The 18,643-nt window shown below is 44.0% G+C and overlaps 1 protein-coding gene and 1 non-coding gene across 2 annotated transcripts in view; both read left to right on the top strand.

Annotated features, from left to right (window-relative positions):
• The window catches only part of KIAA2012 (KIAA2012 ortholog), a 100,975-nt gene that overhangs the window by 60,707 nt on the left and 21,625 nt on the right, over positions 1–18,643 (top strand). Inside the window, exons 13-14 of the mRNA XM_032404538.1 lie at positions 6,365–6,502; positions 15,053–15,125. Of these exons, the coding sequence (XP_032260429.1) occupies positions 6,365–6,502; positions 15,053–15,125 (211 nt within the window). The remainder of the gene's footprint in view (positions 1–6,364; positions 6,503–15,052; positions 15,126–18,643) is intronic.
• Positions 13,370–13,476, top strand: LOC116637915. Its single transcript, XR_004300557.1, has one exon. It is a non-coding gene; the product is annotated as a U6 spliceosomal RNA (small nuclear RNA).

The raw sequence follows: 18,643 nt of genomic DNA, 5'->3' as shown, positions 1-18,643 counted from the left end.
TGGGAATCAAAGCAACATGGGTATCATTTCTTTTTCTAGTGAAAATCGACTGATTTTAAATGACCTTTTAGAGTGGAATCAGTTTGCAAGTTGAGATTCCTTGTCTCTCGGTTGGCTGTCAGATTGGAAAAGTCACACCAGACCCAGCGATAACAAGAAAAGTCACACAGTTTTGGGTTAAAGTGTTGGGTTAGAAAAAAGTAGGAGCTTGTTCAGATTTCTCACCCTGCACCCCACCACCTCTCATCTCCCGGTCTAAAATAGGATGCGTCATCTCTCAAACACAGGCAAAGTTCCAGCCTGAAGACAGCCAGACACCCCCTCACAGAAAAAGCTAGTTTCTACCTCCCCTGGGGCAAAAGAGATCACTATTTTGGCTTAAAATTTTTCTCCTCCAGCTCCTGCTAAGCCAGATAAACAATGATTCTGTTGTGTCAACAAAGCACTTAATTAAACTGAAGACAATATCAATTAGAACTCATGGATAAGATTTACTTCCTGATAGTAGAAGTCCATGGAATTAAGGTGTTCTGGGTTTCATTATTCAAATGTTCCCTGAGGGGAACAGTGCGGTTGGTTGGCCCCATTGTATAGGTAGGGAAACTGAGGCACAAAAAGCTTAATGACATGGCAAAAGTCCCTAAATGAGTCTCTCACAAATTAAGACTGGAGATTGCAGTGTTTCTCTTCCTAATCTACGTTTGCTAGCTATTGGGACTAATTTGCTAAACACTCAGGAGGATATAAAATCTCCTTTCATAGAGTTGCAGCATAAAAAAGTGGATGGAGACCAAAATCTGTGCCAGGAGGGGAAATAAGAAGGCTCTTCTGGCTTCCAACCAAACTGTCTGTCCACCATGCCTCCTTGCAGAGCCCCTCCCAAAACCATCCACTCTGCCCATCTTACCAGCACCTAATTGCCTTTAGAACACAAAAAGTGGGCCAGGATGTCAGGTGGCCAAGATGAACAGGATGAACCCAGGTGATGGGCACATGGACTGCTGGGCACCCTTGGGATGAGTGGAACCACACCATGGTTTATGGTCCTTTCTCCTCCGAAAGAGGCCGTGCAGGCAGACCAGTTTATTGAATTGAGATCCTGGTATTCTGTCTGGCCTCCTAAAGACTAGAGGTCTTCTGCTCCTCCAGGCCAAGGAAACCTAGACAGAGATAAGGTCTCAGAGGGGGATCTGGGCTGGTTGGGGTCCCTGACTTTGCACAGGCTGGGTCCCCTCCCAGTTACCCTGAGTTGGTAGTGTATACAGAGCCCCTGGCCCACTCAGATCCTTCCCCAAGCAGCCCAGTCATAGGGAGCCCTGCAGGGCTCCATTCTCCCTCAGCTCCCACTGTGTCCCCATTCGTACCGCCCATTTTTAGTTCCACAGGCAAGAAATAACAGGGCCTGAGAAGGCCAAGTGCTGGGGAACTGGCCAGACCCTTCAGCCCATGGCTCCCTGGCAGGAGTGGCCCTTTCCAGGATTTGGTCCCCACCCACCCAGTAGGGAGCATGGTGAGGGGGAAGCTCAGAATCCTAGCCCTCCTCACCCCTCCCCACCCCCAGTGACTAAATCTCTCAGATCTGTCTATCCCCGCTGGGATTCAGAGTCCCCCCAGCCCCCAAGAAAGTGGAGGGACAGACTCTCAGCCAAGGAGGGGGGCCTGGTGGTCCAAAGGAGAGACTGGCTCTTTTCCTTTTGTTTGCTCACAGGAGGGGACAAATGCCCTGTGTGCACAGAGGTTTGATGTGACAACTTGATAGACCACATAAGGGTTTCAGCAAAGGCCTCCCGACCCTGCTCTCCATGCATTAAGATAATGATGGGGTGTGTGCCCCAGCACATTTCAGATCTTGGCTACAAAGGCCCTCCTTCCTTCTGTTTTCTTCCTCCAGCTCAGCTTGCCCACAGGTTCCCAGAGACTCTTGGCAGCTTTCTCTTGGGCAGAATGAAGTTGTGAGCTGCGTGGGAGGCAGTTAGACAGTGAGAGTGTTGCAGCCTCCTTAATGAGGGACAATAGCTCTTCTTGGAGCCATTAAGCCGCAACTATGGAGATGGGGAACTCCAATTAGAAAGGAGTGGGAGAAGTAAAGAGGAGGGTCTGAGAGATGCCTGCAGGACAGATCTGTATCTTTGGTGGCTCTGTGGGACGCATGGGTGGAGATCTAGCTGACTGAGTTTAGAACCTGCTTTCTTTCTTCAGGTAAGATGTTCCAGTGACTGTAGAGCCGATCCATTGTGGCGACCCTTCAAAATAGACAAGCTGAAAGGAGGAGGGAAAATGACCAGAGAGAAGGGCTTTTCTTTAAGTTTGGGGCTCAGATATCATGGGAATAAGAAAGGAATGGTATTTATTTAATGGACATCCTCCGTAAGTTTTCCTGCATTATGTATGTGTGCATATGGGTATTTGTATTAGAGCCCATAGCTCTCTTTTGTTCTGGCTTTCAACTGAATCACATTATGTTTACAGCAAGATAATAATCCTGGATTTTCCATGGCACTCTCTGGCAGAGTATAAGATTAGCTCTTGAATTCATTAACAGCCATCTCCTTTTAAATGTCAGATAACTTTTTAAATGCCAAGTACTTACGCAACACCTTCTGTGCAATTCAAATCAGCTTTACCAAATTAACTCATTCATTAATTTTTATTGTTTCATTTACTGAAGAGAAAGGCTTCCAGGTGTTTTTAGCAGAACATGAAAATATTAGTTACAATACGGTATAGGTGGGTTTTGATTTTCTGCTAAACATTTCACCCTTCCACCAGTTTTGTAATCATTCCCACTGAAGCCTGCACAAAAAAAGACACAAAAAAGCTTCAGGTATCTCTGCTTTCTACCACTTCCCCCATTTTCCTTCCCTTCTGTCTATCCTTGCGCTTTCTTCCCCCTTCTGCATCTTCAGATACCTTGACTCCTGTTTACTATTTATTCTGCTGTCTTCACTCTCGAAATAGCCCAAGAGTTGCAAGGGTCAATTATGATGGCTCTTCCACCCAGAAAACAGAAGGGTGCCTCTAGGGAGCCCAGAGGGCTGGTCAGAACAGGCTTAGCAATCAGGAATTCCACTTTCCTTTTCAGAGGACCCCTGCCTCGTTTTACCTCTGAATAATCAGATACAGGCTACTCTGACGGCTAAAGATAGAGCCTTCCATGGTTGACTCCTTGTCACCCAGCTCTCTGCTCCAGTCATCTCAGAAAGGTCTTTCCTCGCCACCCAAAGGCAAGTCCCACCCCTTCCCCTCAACCTCCATCCTATCCCATTTCATTGTCTTCATAGACTTATCACTATCTAAAATCATTCTGCTTCTGTACATGTTTGTCTGTCTGACACGTATCACCGAGTAAATGTCAGCTTAATGAATAAATGCAAACCCATCCCAACACATGGCTTTCTTGCCTGGTTTTAACTTTCTTGACTCTTTCCTCCTCTTCTTACCACCTCCCAGAATCCTCTTCATATATTTAATCTTTTCTTTCCTCCCATCTCCCACACCCCCTTCCACTATCATTTATTTGTTAGAACACTTGAATGTAATAAGCAAAAACAGTTCTTCGCATTCCAGTGACAATAGAGCCTTCATGAAGACATTCCATCAAGCTAGAATTCATGGCCCCAGAAGTTAAGGAGATGAGCCATACAGTCAGAAGAATTGTTTTATCAAAAGATTTACAGGCCGGGGACACCTGGATGGCTCAGTCGGTTAAGTGTCTGACTCTTGATCTCAGGCCGGGTCTGATCTCAGGGTCGTGAGTTCAAGCCCCATGTTGGGTTCCACACTGGGCGTGGAGCCTACTTAGGAAAAACCAAAAAAAAGATGTATAGGTCAGTGATTTGGAGAGACTTTTCTCAAAGCCTCTCAACTCCCTACTCTTCAGTCTGAGCCCCACATGAGGAGTTAAAGTAATTCTAGCCATTGGACCTGGCTGTGACTATGCTTTTGTCTCCTGGGCTAACACAAAATCTGCTCTTGAAGATAATGGAGAAATTTCCCTCAAATCAGTATTGTCTGATTTCTATTATTGCACCCAGTGATTCATGCATGATTTTGGAAGCTAGAAAGCTTCAAAATTTTTGTCTGAGTCTAGCTTGGACCAAATGTTTTCATTTGATCTAGAAACAGGAAGGGGCTGTCTCACTCCAAGGAGCTAATCAGATATACGACTGAGATGAGAAAAAATTGGATATGTATTTGTCCAGAAAAGTCTTTAGCCACATTTCAAAACAAAGGAAATAGGTGGAGGTGTTCATCAAAATGATGGCTGTTTGTGGGGACCCAACTGTTAATTCATCATTAATACTTTAATATAAATGTTATAGGAGTGGGAGTTTATAATGGCCCAGAGAGACAGACATCTGAGATTTAGTCTCCTAGAAAATATGGAAATGATCAAATCCACACCCATAGTGATCTCATGGCAAACTAGTGACCCCAGCAAATCAGCCCTGAAAAATAACAAATTTCCTCCTTGGAAATGAGGAGCCACTGCTAGGCAGAGGACAGGTCTCTGGAGGTCTGCACATAATTCCTGTAGCGACGTCTTCACTGGCCTTCCCCATTGTAACTGAATTGGGCCATAACACATAGCTTGCCCCAATGTGATTGTTACTCTTTTGTTCAGCAAATACCTACCAAGTGTATATTTGTTTCCAGACCCTGTGCCAGGCACTGCTGTTACCTGGGAACAGCACAGTCATGGTTCCTGCCCTCATGGAGCTTATAGTCTAGTGGGGAGGCGAGTTGGCTGCACAGCATGAGCATCCTTGTGGGCAGTGGGGGAAGTGCTCAGGGCTGCGGGATGTCATGAGAGGCCCAGATGAGCCAGACCTGAAGAACGAGGAGGAATTAGAAGGGAGGCATGTGTTCTCAGGAACGGGAAGGACATTGCTCCGGGAACTGAAAGGTCAGTGTTGGTGGTAGCTCTTTGCACTTGCTATTCCCACAGTGAGGTAAACAGTTCCTGCAGAGAGTCCCACGGCACCTGCCCGGGCCTTTTTCAGAGCTTTGCTCAAACATCGCTTTTTTTTTTTTTTTAAGATTTTATTTTATTTATTTGAGAGAGAGAAAGAATGGAAGTAGGCAAAGGGGCAGACAGAGGCAGAGGGAGAAGCAGGCTCCCAGCCGAGCAGAGAGCTGGATGCGGGGCTCAGTCCCAGGACCCCAGGATCACAACCCGAGCCAAAGGCAGATGTTTAACTGACTGAGCCACCCAGTCACCCCTCAAACATCACTTTCTTATGGGCCCTTCCCCAAGTACCCTGCTTAAAATTGCAGACTCGACTGCCATCCCGAGCTACTCCTTACTCCCCTCTCTGCTTTATTTTTCTTCATATCACAAATCACTGGCAGACATAACTTATGTTTACTTGTTTGTTATCTCTTCCCTCCCAATGGAATGTGTCTGCCATTTTCACAAGGGTGGAGACTTCTGTCTGCCTCTTGCACTGTCATATCTGCTCTACTGGGCATAGAAAAGTCACTCAATAAGTATTTGCTGAAGGACAGAATGAGGCAGGAGAGATGGTCCAGGGCCAGGCAAGAAGGGTCTTTTAAGTGGGTTGGCCTTCATGCTGAGGGCCAGGGCCTTTTAATGTTTTCAGCAGAGGAGAAGACCGGTGTGGTCCACTTTGCATCTTGGAAAGATCACCCAGCTTGCAGTATGGAGCATGGGCTGGAAACAACTCCAGATCAAACTTTGTTGTGCTCTGAATCATGACATCATTGGCTTGTTGTAGTAACAGGAGAGAGTGTGGCCCAAGAGATTGAAGAGGCCCCAGGGCCTCCCATTCTTCCTTCCCTCTTGCTAGATTCGTTTAAATCACTCCTCCTAACACATCAAATACATTTTAAGCTTGCAAATAAACTGGAATCTTGCTATAACTTTATCTACAAGGTAGATTTGATAACCGTTTGTGGAAGCCATACAAGTATTGAAAAGATCTCATTAAAAAAACAAGTCTGGGGCAGATGGTGATTTCAGCTCTGCCATTTACCAGCTGTTATGGCTTTAGGCAAGTTACGTTAAGTAACTCCCAGAGCCTCTGGTTCCTCATCTGTGAAATGGGAATAACAAGAACAGGGTTGTTGTGAGGATTAAATAAAATGATTACAATCGTGGGACACAGGAAGGTCCTTTTTTCCCCTTTCCCATTATACTGACCCCAGGTATGAATTAATAACCAGACTTGGATTATCCTCTATACATCTGGGTCCCCTGTGTCTTCGATGGTAAAAATAGGTGTTATGACTAGTGTTCCAACGATGAAAAATTACTTTCTATAAATATTTGGGGATTTAGACTAGCTCTTGTTGCACTGTATATCATTCCTATGAAAGTTGGGCTTTCTGCTTCTCTTCACAGGGAGCCCAGCAGTCCTTGGAGGCAGCAGCTCAGAAGACAGGAGAGCCTCAAAGTTGTATAAATAAAGGGCTGATATGTTCAAACAGAAAAGAATTTTACACACGCAAGCTGCACATCGACATGACGCCGTTCCTGAAGGTGATCTCACACTGAGAAGGCGAGGGGTTTTATAGACACATACACAGGCATTCCAGTTAATACATTTCTGCATGGTGCAAAAACAGCTTCAGAAGTCCCTCAGAGTTCCTGCTTTATCAGAAGGGACAGAAAATAGGCAGTTTGTAGCAGATGAAGGAAGAACAAATTAGGACAGTAATCACAGCCAGCCATCGGGGACAAATCAGTTGGGTGTCTGGTTTGGGTGGTGGGGGACAGAGAAAAGAGAGTAGAAAGGATAACCTTGAACTACCTCATAAAACAAGCAAATATAATTCATTTTATCTTGACAGTAGCTAAAATAATTGTTACTCTTTTATCACCGTAACTGAGTAGAGCTGGTATTTTGATTAGCGGAGAAGACTGATTCTTGGTAACTATTTACAAGTCAACTGCATATCCTCTTTGGATGTCTGACCTTATTTTCTGTTCTCTAAGAGTTCATTATTCTCCTAAGCTCAGCTTCATATCTAGTTAAGGGTACTCAGCGTTCCTATGGTGGGGATGTCATTTGTCCACCTTTGCAGTAGTCTCTTCTGCCCCAACATCTAACACAGTGCCTGGCACTGGAAGGTGCTCACTGAAGGCCCCATAAATTGGCCCCCTTCTAATCCAACAGCCCTCTGGCTTAGGGTCCTCTTCTTACCCATTCTTTGCCACCCCAAGAGCTGAATGAACTGGGAATAAATGATCAGGGAGTAGAAGAAACTAATCAGGAACCAAGCAAGGCTTGGCATGGAAGGATCTCTGATCCTTTGTACAACCCTAGAGAGCAACATCCCAGGCCCTTGATAAGAAATGACTAGAAGGGGGCGCCTGGGTGGCTCAGTTGGTTAAGCGACTGCCTTCGGCTCGGGTCATAATCCCGGAGTGCTGAGATCGAGTCCCACATCAGGCTCCCAGCTCAGCGGGGAGCCTGCTTCTCCCTCTGACCCTCTCCCCTCTCATGCTGTTTCTCTCTCTCTCTCAAATAAATAAATAAATAAAATCTTTAAAAAAAAAAAGAAAAAGAAATGACTAGGAGGGACGCCTGGGTGGCTCAGTCAGGTTAAGCGCCTGCCTTTGGCTCAAGTCATGATCCCAGGATTCTGGGATCGAGTTCTGCATCAGGCTCCCTGCTTGGTTGGGAGCCTGCTTCTCCCTCTGCCTGCCACTCCCCCAGCTTGTGCTTTCTCTCTCTCTCTCTCTCTGGCAAATAAATAAATAAATAAAATCTATTAAAAATATTAAAAAATAAGATCTATTTTTTAAAAAAGTGACTAGGAAAGACAGAAACAGAAGAGAAGAAACCAAATACATGCAGGGTTCGTGATGGGGGCACTATCTAATGCTGTAAGCTGTCAGAGACTTGGGAGGTCATGAGGGTCACCCTTCCAACCTCAGCTAATCCAGAGTTCTCAGGTTACATCTCCTCTGGGCTACTCCAATCCCAGCTCTGCAGTGTGGGGCTTCAATGAAGAATCATGTATTTGTCCCCAAGCTATCTCACTCCGTGACTGGGCTCTGCATTCCTCTGTTTCCTCTTAGATAGGCTCTTTCCCCATGTAACAAGATGGTCACTGACTTCTCTTTTCTAGATCATTCTGGAACTGAATCTCATTGGCCAAACTTGGGTCACATGCCCATGCCCAAATGAATCACTGTGGCAAGGAAATTAGAATACACTAATTGGCCCAGCCCGAAGTCACAGGGACTAAAAGGGCAGAGGGGAGGAATATCTCAAAAAGAAAAAAGAGGGTCCTTATAACCACAATAAGAGAGAATGATTCTGGACGGGGTGGGGCGGGGGGGGGGATGCTACAAGTATTCAAAATAATTGCTTTAATTCGTTACTTATTATATTAGTTTGCTAGGGCCACCAAACAAGGTACCACAGACTGGGTGGCTTAACAAATTTATTTTCTCACAATTCTGGAAGCCAGAAGTCTGAGATCTAGGTGTTGGCAGGGTTGGTTTCTTCTGAGGCCTTTCTCCTTGGCTTGTAGATGGCTGTCTTCTCTCTGTGTCTTCACCTGGTCTTCCCTCTGTGTGTGTCTGTGTCCTAGTCCTACCTCTTCTTATGAGGCACCAGTCATTGGATTAGAGCCCATGCCAATGATGAGCCCACCTCATTTTAAGTTTTTAAAGACCATGTCTCCAAGTCCAATCACATTCTGAGGTACTGGTGGTGGACTTCAATATATTAATTTTGGAGGAACACCATTTAGTCCAAAATACTTATACTAATGAAACTATCCTTTTTTTCGTAGCATCAGTTTAGTTCTCCCCTTCGGGCCTAAAGAATTATGGTTAGTACTTCCCGGGATGGGCTATCATCAACATCATCACTACTCACTCATTCAATCCATAGTGAGCATCTGCTACCTACTATGTGGACCTTTCTGGGCATTTGGAACACATCAGCAAACAAAAGAGACCAGGATCCTTGTCCTGCCCTAGGCAACATGTATAGTATGTTCAAAGGTGATAATTACTATGGAAATGAGATAAATATATTTATGGAGCATCTAGAAACTGCAGAATTCAGAGTGTAGAATTTTACAATTATTTTTGTGTATTTAGTGTCCATAGTGCTTTTAAGTTACACTTTCTGTTCAGCAATATTGGCACTGTGTTACAGAGGGGAAGGCATTGTCATTCCCAAGGCCCAATTTCCAGTCAACCCTTTCCAAGACTCACAGAAACTGTAACTCAGCCTGCTTCTGCAGGGGACCCACAGAGCACACACTCCCAGACTGTCCTTGCCCAAAAGATCACACCTTTTCTTGAGAATGTTCAGTGTTAAAAGCTCTCCTTAAGTAAACCTTCCCCTTCTTGACATGGTAGCTCCTTGATTCTTAGGAAATCCTTAAGTATTGAAGAAAAGGACTAATCTCAGGGCCTGTGTAGAAAAGAATGGTGAATCAAACAGAGAAAGTCCTGTCCTCAGCATCTGGAGCTTTATAGAAACCAGCTCATTCTGCACATGTCATTTATGCATGTCCTGCATATCCACAGGGCATTTCATTCATTTTTCCTGGTGCATGTAGGAAGCACTGCAAATTTCAGGGTTTGAGAGTAGGAGATAAAAATACTGAAGCAGGAGGCGGCTGGGTGGCTCAGTCATTAAGCGTCTGCCTTCGGCTCAGGTCATGATCCCAGGGTCCTGGGATCGAGCCCCGCATCGGGCTCCCTGCTTGGTGGGAAACCTGCTTCTCCCTCTCCCACTCCCCCTGCTTGTGTTCCCTCTCTCGCTGTGTCTCTCTCTGTCAAATAAATAAAATCTTAAAAAAAAAAAAAAAAGAAACCTTTAAAAAAAATATTGAGGCAGAAAAGGAGAATGGAAAGAGAGGCAAATAATCATAATTGCTGACATGACTGAGCACTTACTCTGTGCCAGGCTTTGTTCTAAATTTTACATGCAAGAACTCATTTAATTCACAAAACGAATCTAAGAAATAGGTAACATTTTCCCATTTTACAGATGAGAAAACTAAGGCATTGAGAGGCTAAGTAACTCCCTAAATGTCCTACAGTTAGTAAATGACAGAAACAAGATAAAGACAGCCCAGCTCCAGAGCCCATGTTTTCAACCATCTGCCATAAAGCCTCACTGCAGACCCCAAATGAGTGACCTTGTAACGCTTCTGGGTCTGTGCTTCCTCTTTAGTAAAATGAAAATAGTAACACTGGGACCTCCATAGCTGCCTCTCAACAGTGAGGTAAGAGTTACATGAAATAATAATCTTCAAAGAATGTTCACACCTACAAAAGATTCAATTCATAAAGGAGAAAGGAACAGACATTCATTGATTCCTGCTTAGGACCAGGCCCATATTAGAACTTTATTTCATTTTCCCTCCCGCTTCCTGAGATGTCTGCTGTACAGATGAGGAAACCGGGCTGGTAAAATGAGCTGACGATTGGTGACGCGGCTGCCAGCAGAGGGCGCTAGGATTCAAAGCCACAAAACCCATAATACCCGATCTTGACGCGGTCAGTCTACTCTGTTCCTGTGAAGAATTTAATTGTACATCTTTTCTTTGGCTTCAGAACCTAGGAGAGGAGCAGAGAATTAATAATATATTTTAATCTTAATAACACAAGGTACCTGATGATTTTCATAAATCGATTTTCTTTATTAAAGAAAACGTGCAGGATCTCTATAATACACAAGAAAAGTACTACCTTGAAGTTGAAACTCTTAAATAAGATACTGATTTTCTTTTTTTTTTTTTTAAGATTTTATTTATTTATTTATTTTGAGAGAGTGAGAGAAAGCACTAGTTGGGGGGGTTGGGCGGAAGCAGAGGCAGGAGAGGGAGAAGCAGACTCCCCTGCTGAGCAGGAGCCCAATGCGGGGCTCCATCCCAGAACCCCGGGATCACGACCCAAGCTGAAGGCAGACACTTAACCGAATGAGCCACCCAGGTGCCTCTAGATACTGATTTTCTTCCGTTTTTAAGAAGCTGTTGAAATTAGTCCTTTAGATGCATGTATTTTGGCATGTTACACAGAATTTCCAAATGTATTTTCCTAAATAAGTCTTTCAAGAAGAAGCCTGTACAGTATTTACTCCCATTTCACAGATGGAGAGAGTGAGGTGCAGAGACAGGTCGTGTAGCTGGCTGCTGGCCCACTGGAGCCCCACCTCTGACTCCTGCATCCCACGCTCCTTCGTCCTCCAGGAGCTCCTCATGAAAGCCTGCAGTGGGCCTAAAAGTACCAAGCTCAGATGGGGCTCTGTGCGTGAGGGTAGTGGGCAAGACTAGTGGAAGATTCTCCAACAAGAGATGAGAACTGCAGGTCACCGGCCCCAGCCCCTGTCCGTTGAAGAAACTGAGGCTCAGGGTTTGAGTAAGTCGCATGCTCTGTAAGGCATCAAGTGTGGGAGTCAGGCCTCCAGGCAGCCTGACTGCAGGACCTGCACCTCAGCCACTCAGGCAACTGTCTTGGGTCTGGTTTCCGTGCTGCAGTTTGTGTTTACAAAGTGTTTGTTACTATCCCCACCCACCCCCAGCCCTATAATACCACACTGCTGCCAGTGCTCTTTCTAAATACAGCTCAGTCCTCTCACTGGTTTGCTTGAAATTTCTTACCATGTCCCCATTGGCCTTCTGGTAAAGTCTGGCATCAAAGATGTATTTCTTTTATAAATAGAGAGATAGAATAAATCCATTTTTTTTTTTAACTCCATCCTGCAACCCGCAAGATCTGGCCCATATCGAAAGCAGCCACACCACACCACCCCCTGACCAGCACGGGCTGCTTCCTCTGCCGGAAACTACCCTACCTCCCCCTTCTCTGCAAGACTTAGCACCACGTCCCGTGGTAAACAAGCCTTCCCCAGACTAATTTAGCTTCACCTCCTGTGAGGTCCTGCAGAAACCTGTCATAATCTGTCACAACATGTATCAGAGCATTGCAATGCTGAAGTTTTATGTCGTTTCTCCACAAGTCAGTGAGCTGCTTACAAATAGATCCTTCAGCTTTGTGCTCCCAATGCCTAACACACAACCTGGCACACAACACTCCATCAGTGTTCATGGGCTGAAGGAACAGATGAAGAGCAAATGACTTGGCCAGAATAACCAAGCTGGGATCGAATTTTCAGTCCTTAGTTTGTTTCGCTCACTCACCAAGTGTTATTATGTGCTTCAATCACGGTTTAGTCATTGCATTTGTAATTCATACTAAAAATGACAAATTGCATTTTATTTGGTTTAGGTTTTTTTTTTTTTAAGATTTTATTTATTTATTTGAGAGGGAGAGAGAGCACAGAGGCAGAGGGAGAAGCAGACTCCCCACTGAGCAAAGAGCCTGACGCAGGGCTCGATCCCAGGACCCTGAGATCATGACCTGAGCCAAAGGCAGATGCTTAACTGACTGAGCCACCCAGGTGCTCCTGGTTTAGTTTTTTTTTTTTATTGCTGTATAGTTGGCATACAATGTTATGTTAGTAGTTTTAGTTTTTTAATTCAAATTTTGAATTTGAAATATACTCAGTCTTTGAAAATTTAAGTACGAAACGGTATGTCTCTCAGCTCCCCTCCCCCCGGGTTCCACTGTTGCTAGCTTCCTGTGTGTCCTTCCTGACCTGTGGTACACATATATAAGCCAGCACATGTAGAGGAATACACAGACATATTTTATACACACTGTAATATCATACACATTGTTCAGAGCCTTACATCTTTTTACTTAATAGAGCTTGGAGTTCTTTCTATGTTAATTCATAAAGAGATGCTTTTCATGGTTGTGTAATATTCCATTGTGTGAATTACCATAATTTATTTGACTAGTCCTCAAATGGTAGCACTTTTAGGTGGTTTCAAATCTGTTGCAGTGAATGGCCTTAGGTATAAGTCACTTCTCACGTGTGTTCATATATTTAAACATGATGGGTTTTTTTTATAGTTTTCTAGCAACAGACAGAATTTCAAATTCAGACTACTTCTTTTTCTAACAGGGACCCACCAGAAGGTTCTTTAAAAGTCCTGACTCTCTCTGCCTCCATCTCCCCATCTGCGAAATGAAAATATTTCTTGCCACTGAAGGCTCATAGCTACATATTGTTAAGACTGAAGGTTTATCCTTCTTGTCTTTGAAATTCTTCCAAAGGAGCAAGCTTGTTTCTTCCTTTTAATCTAGTTTCCTGTTAGATTAAAAGGACTTATAAACAGGAATTTGTCTTTTAGTTTATCTCTTTTCTACTCTCATAACTTAGCAGTTTACAGAGACTGAGGTAGGTTTTCCTGTTGTAATTTTTCAAAAAACCTTTCCATTTATTTAGGGATGAATTTTTTTACTGTACCAAGGCTAAATCCACTTTGTCTCCAAAATGAGAAATGCAAAAGAAAGAAAATTACTGTGCTCACTTCGGCAGCACATTTACTAAAATTGGAATGATACAGAGAAGATTAGCACAGTCCCTGAATAAGGATGACACACAAATTCATGAAGCATTCCCTATTTTTTTGTACACCTAAAACTAATATAACACTGTATGTTAATGAACTGGAATTAAAATAAAAATTTAGGGGACACCTGGCTGACTCATTTGGAAGAGTATGATATGACTCTTGATCCCAGAGTCATAAGTTTGAGGTCCACATTAGGTATAGAGATTACTAAAAAAAAAAAAAAAAAAAAAAAACCTTAAAAAATAAATAAATAAAAACTTAAAAAGCAAAAAAAAAAAGAAAATTATTTACCTGCCCTAGCTCTATTTTTTTTTTACAGATTCATTTGTTTATTTGTTTGTTTGTTTGTTTACATAATCTCTATGCCCAATGTATGGCTCAAACTCACATACCTGAGATCAAGAGTCACATGCTCTTCCAACTGAGCCAGCCCTAGCTCCAGCTCTTTTATGTCAGACTATCTCATTGGCTACAAACACGAAGCCGACAAATGAGAAACACGCAGGGTAAAAAGCTATAGAGTAAGAAGAGAATGTCAAACAAATTAGCAGATAATTAATTGTCTCTTCCCAAAGCAGCTTGGGCATTTGATAACAAAGTGGAAAAACTGATTGTCACTAAAGATTGAGGAACTTTGGTCCTAGGAGAGACTTCCAGGGCTCTCCATATCCAGTTCCTTCTCTGTAGCTGAAATGAAGATGTGGATTCAGCAGAGATCCAAGGGACAAAGGCCAAGAGCTGGCTTCATCAGACACATGAGGCTTTACTTAAGTCATTGACTCTACCTGCCACATCACCTTGGCTACCAAAAACTGCTCTTCTATTAATGGTCGGTCTAGAGAAGAACAGTGACTGTCAATCCCGGTACATATTGGAATCAACCAAGAAGCCTTAAAATTGCCCTAGTTCCAGAAAGTCTGATTTTATGCTGTGGAGGTCAGGACTGGAAATCATATTTTTTAAAGCTCCGCAAATAATTCTAACTTTGCAGCCAGGGTTGAGAACCGCTGTTACGGAGATTTCTAGATGGTGGATGGCACGCAGTTTGTATGACTGGGAGAAAGAAGGAAGAGGGGATTAGATGTGATAAGAAACCCAATCCGTGGTAATCCTGGAAACTCGACAAAAGGTCAATCTGACCCTCAGTACCTTCCATGTGTTCTCAAGATAAAGACCAAAGACCTTAATCTACCTTCAAGGCCTTTGGATTCTGATTCATCCCACCCTTCCCATTCTTTCAGTGTCTGCTCTCATCACCCCAGTCATCCATCAAGTCCCTGGAGGTACCTTGCTTCCTTTGTGAGTTGGCTGGCCTGTGGCATTCTTCTTCCCACTCCCAGTTAATGCCAGGCATGGAGCACTGTACACATGAATGGGTCAGCCCCCCCCAAGAGAAGTACAACTGAGACCCCACCAGTGCTCAACACCACCGCTAAGCCCACCCGGCTCTTTAGGGCTCTTCACACCAGTACTAGACTTCTTGGACACTGAAAGTTAAAATAAGCTGACAAAGAAGGAGAAGAAACAACTAAGAAAACTGGGTTTCCTTTTACCAAAGGGCATGGACCACAGGAGTGTTCACCTTTATTTTATCTTACGTATTTTTTTTTATTATGTATTAACCTCATAGGAAAATGGAGATGAACTGGATGATCATGAAGAACCAGAAGGACCCCTTGGAGAAAATCATCAAGACACCCAAGGTAGAGACAGCTGGGTTGGTTTTTAAATCTTATCACAATACTTGTCTGATGAGGTTTGCACTGGTTCAAAGATGTTAATGCAGAATGACCCTTCCATTTCCTCTCAGGGCCAGAAGTCAGAAAACATGCCAAAGTGCTGAGTTCAGATGCTGATGGTTCTTAGTGCATCACCAACCAATTGATGATAACGTACTTTTATATCCTTGGACTTACTGAAAGATTTCTTTCCTGCCAGAGGCCGCAGATTAATGGAAGAGAGTGGAGACTCTGGGGCATCATGAAAAGGCTATATAAGCACCTCCACTTCTCTGTTCCTCCTGCTTGCACACGGGCTCCGATATGCAGGTGCAGGAGCTGAGGTTCCCTGCCTAGAGGGTTAATATTCCAACAGAGGGGGCGACCAGTGTCTTTAGAGACCCAGAACTTGTTGCCCCACCACCCTGAGTGGCCAGAGCTGTTCGAGTGTGGCTTCCTCCAAAAATGATGCTGCATTTAATAATGATGATTCTGGAAATATTGGGCCCAGAACTGGGCTTTTTGGCACAGTTCATATTCCCAGACTCTGAGCTAGACTCTAATCTCTTCCCTGAGGGCACCTGTGCATCTGCCTGATGCTGCAGTTGGGTAGACCCAGGCAGCAGGACTGTTCTTTATCCTCATTGCATCTTGCAGGTGTGGAAACTGATATGTGAGAGACTCTTGTGTTCCCAAGGGGTGGACACAGTGCCGGCCAGAAAGAATTGTTTGTTGTTTGCTGTACAAAGGCATCCAGCAGAGGGAGCAAATAGGGGCCTGTGCTCTGCTCCCAAAACCAAGCACCTCAGGACTGGGGGTCTCCACGCAGTGGGGGCTCCTTTTCCTACTCGGCCCTTCTCCTGGGGTGCCTTGCTTGGTTCACATAAGGTACTCTATGTAGGCTAGTAACAGCAGCTCTGGGCAGCTGAGTGGAGAACATGGGCTCTGCAGTTGGACTACCTCTGCCTTAACCCCTCTGTGCCTCAGTGTCCTTAACTGAGGCTGAAAACAGTACTCCCCTCATAAGGTTGCATGAGAAATAAACGAAGTAATTCATAGATAGTAGCCCTTTCACAAATATTAGTCTTGACTTGGATATCATAATGATTAAATGTCTACCCTCTCACGGTCACAGTTTATCAACCTGTGAAATGACACCAGGACTCTTCCTATCTCCTCTAGAACCCATGAGGTGAGGGAGATTGTGAGAGCTCACTAGAGATAAATGTGCGAAGTCATGGATTTGGGATTTCACCCTAAACTTGGTATTTTTCTGTTTACATATTTTACTATTTCTTTCAGTTGACATTCTAGACAAAAATAACTTTTATACTCATTTTGAAAGACTTCATTGCTGGGGCACCTGGGTGGCTCTGTCGGTTGAGCATAGGACTCTTGATTTTGGCTTGGGTCATGATCTCAGGGTCATAGGATCAAGCCCCGCATAGGGTTCTGTGCTGGGTGTGGAGCCTGCCTGAGATTCTCTCTCTCTCCTTCTCCCTCTGCCCCCCCCACCCCAGCTTGCATGTTCTCTCCCTCTTTAAAAAAAATTTTTAAAAGATTTCATTGCTTCTGCATATCAGACAATAAAATATTATGATAGTCCAATTTCTGGGTTTGGTCAAGCTTTTAAGCAGAGCTTTTGCTAAAATAAGTCTCCCACCCCCTCCATTTTCAAAGCTGAGTGACAGTAGCCAAGGAAACATGCTCCAGTCTTCAGACCTTTCATATCATAAGTCACATATGCAGAATGTGAACACTGATGAGCCTCCAAGATCCTGGCCAAGTGCAGTGGAGGTTTTAGGCAGTGCAGAACATGGCCAAATCTAAGCAATGACCAAGTCAGTTGAAACAGATTTCCTGTCTCATGACAGAGGGACGGGCTCCGGCTGAGTTCCATAAAGGTTATCCAGACAGTCTTTAATGCAGTGAAATATCACTGCAGAAAATTAAAGAAGGCATTTGCCTGTCTTGAATGATAAATGCTAATGTTTAAAAAGGATTTCAAATCTTTGAAGGAAAACAAGACGGCATGCCAAGGAATTTTTTTTTTTAACTATTTAAGAATCGCTCTTCCCCTCATAGGTCTTACATCCAATTGCCAGAATTTTTTTTCCTACACTAAATGAAGTAGTGATCTTCATATTTAAGTTATGAGCAGTGAGCCAGTGCTATCTCCCCTGAGAACACCCTGAGTCTCAGACTCGGTGAGATTACTGCATGCAGGTTTTCACCAGACAAATCAAAGAGGGTTTGGAAAATTGCTCGTGTTAAGTACAAAACTTTCCTTTCCACCTCTTTTCCCTACCCCCACGGCCCAAAGAAAGAATAAAAATTCAATTCGTGTTTCTTTCCTAGGCCAGCAGTTTCAAGCTTCAGTGTGCATTAGAACCACCTGAGAGTCTGTCCCCAGGGTTTCTGATTAGATCTGGGTTGAGGTCATAGAACTTACAATTTTAGTAAGGTTGCTGGTGATGCTAAGACTAGTGGCACAGGGACCACACTTTGAGAATCACTGCCCTGGGCCTTGCTTCTGGAATTTATTTATCTAAATTTAGCAGCGACTCGATTTCATCTGTTCTTTTGAAATTAATGGGAGTGGAAGGAGTGGAGGGTACTGTCTAGGCAGAATCACAGTGATCAAGAGCACTGAGAGCAAGTCTGATTCTCTGGGTTCGGGTCCTGGTTTCCCCACTTACTAACTGCATGCCCTTGAGTATGCTACTAAACTCTGGGCATCTTTTTCTTCATCTGTAAAATGGAGGTATTAATACTCCTTATCTCATGAGGTGACTGAGAGATAAAGGAGCTAATCCGTGTAATGTATACGAGTACCTGGCATACAGTACCTGCTCACTAAAAGCTAGCTGTTTGTCTATTTCTTAAAAACCTTAATTTAGTAGCCATAAGTTGTACCTTGTCGGCAGAGACCGGTTCTAAGTTGGTAACATGATGATTACTTTCTAGATCAGTCTCAGTGACAGGGGGGCTTGATCTTGGGGATTGATTAAGTGAGTCCTCTGTGTAAGTCCTTTTTTTACTTAAGGCCAAGCGTGGGCAGCAGAGCCAGTCTGAACGAAGCAGTGTTACCGGCCTCTGCATTCTGTGAAGGGTTATGGAGCAATAGTGATGTAACCCCTTAGAATGTGGCAGAACTTTAGATATTCTTAGGAGGAGTTGGAGGTTTGGAGAGCCCTGCATGAGGTGCAGGGGGTCCCTAATGAGTAGCCTAAAACAATGGTGGGGGGAGGGAGACAAAAGGCAGGTCTTATAGAAACCCTTAGAAACCAGTGAGCCATTTCTATTCTACCAGGATAAAAGGCTCAGAGCTTCATTCAAGAGATGGATGTGTAGTAGTTAGGATATTGATACAAGCATTCTAACAAAGACCAAGATAAAGTGACTTCAAATAAGATGGAAGGTTTATTTCTCTCTCATGGAAACATCCAAGCTGGCAGGCAAGGGGTAGGACAGCTCTGTCCCCGTTCCTTCTCTCTGCCATC

This window comes from Phoca vitulina, unplaced genomic scaffold (assembly GCF_004348235.1).
Source record: "Phoca vitulina isolate PV1807 unplaced genomic scaffold, GSC_HSeal_1.0 scaffold1, whole genome shotgun sequence".
In the NCBI taxonomy this organism is placed as follows: Eukaryota; Metazoa; Chordata; class Mammalia; order Carnivora; family Phocidae; genus Phoca; species Phoca vitulina.
This window is presented reverse-complemented; position numbering and strand designations above follow the sequence as displayed.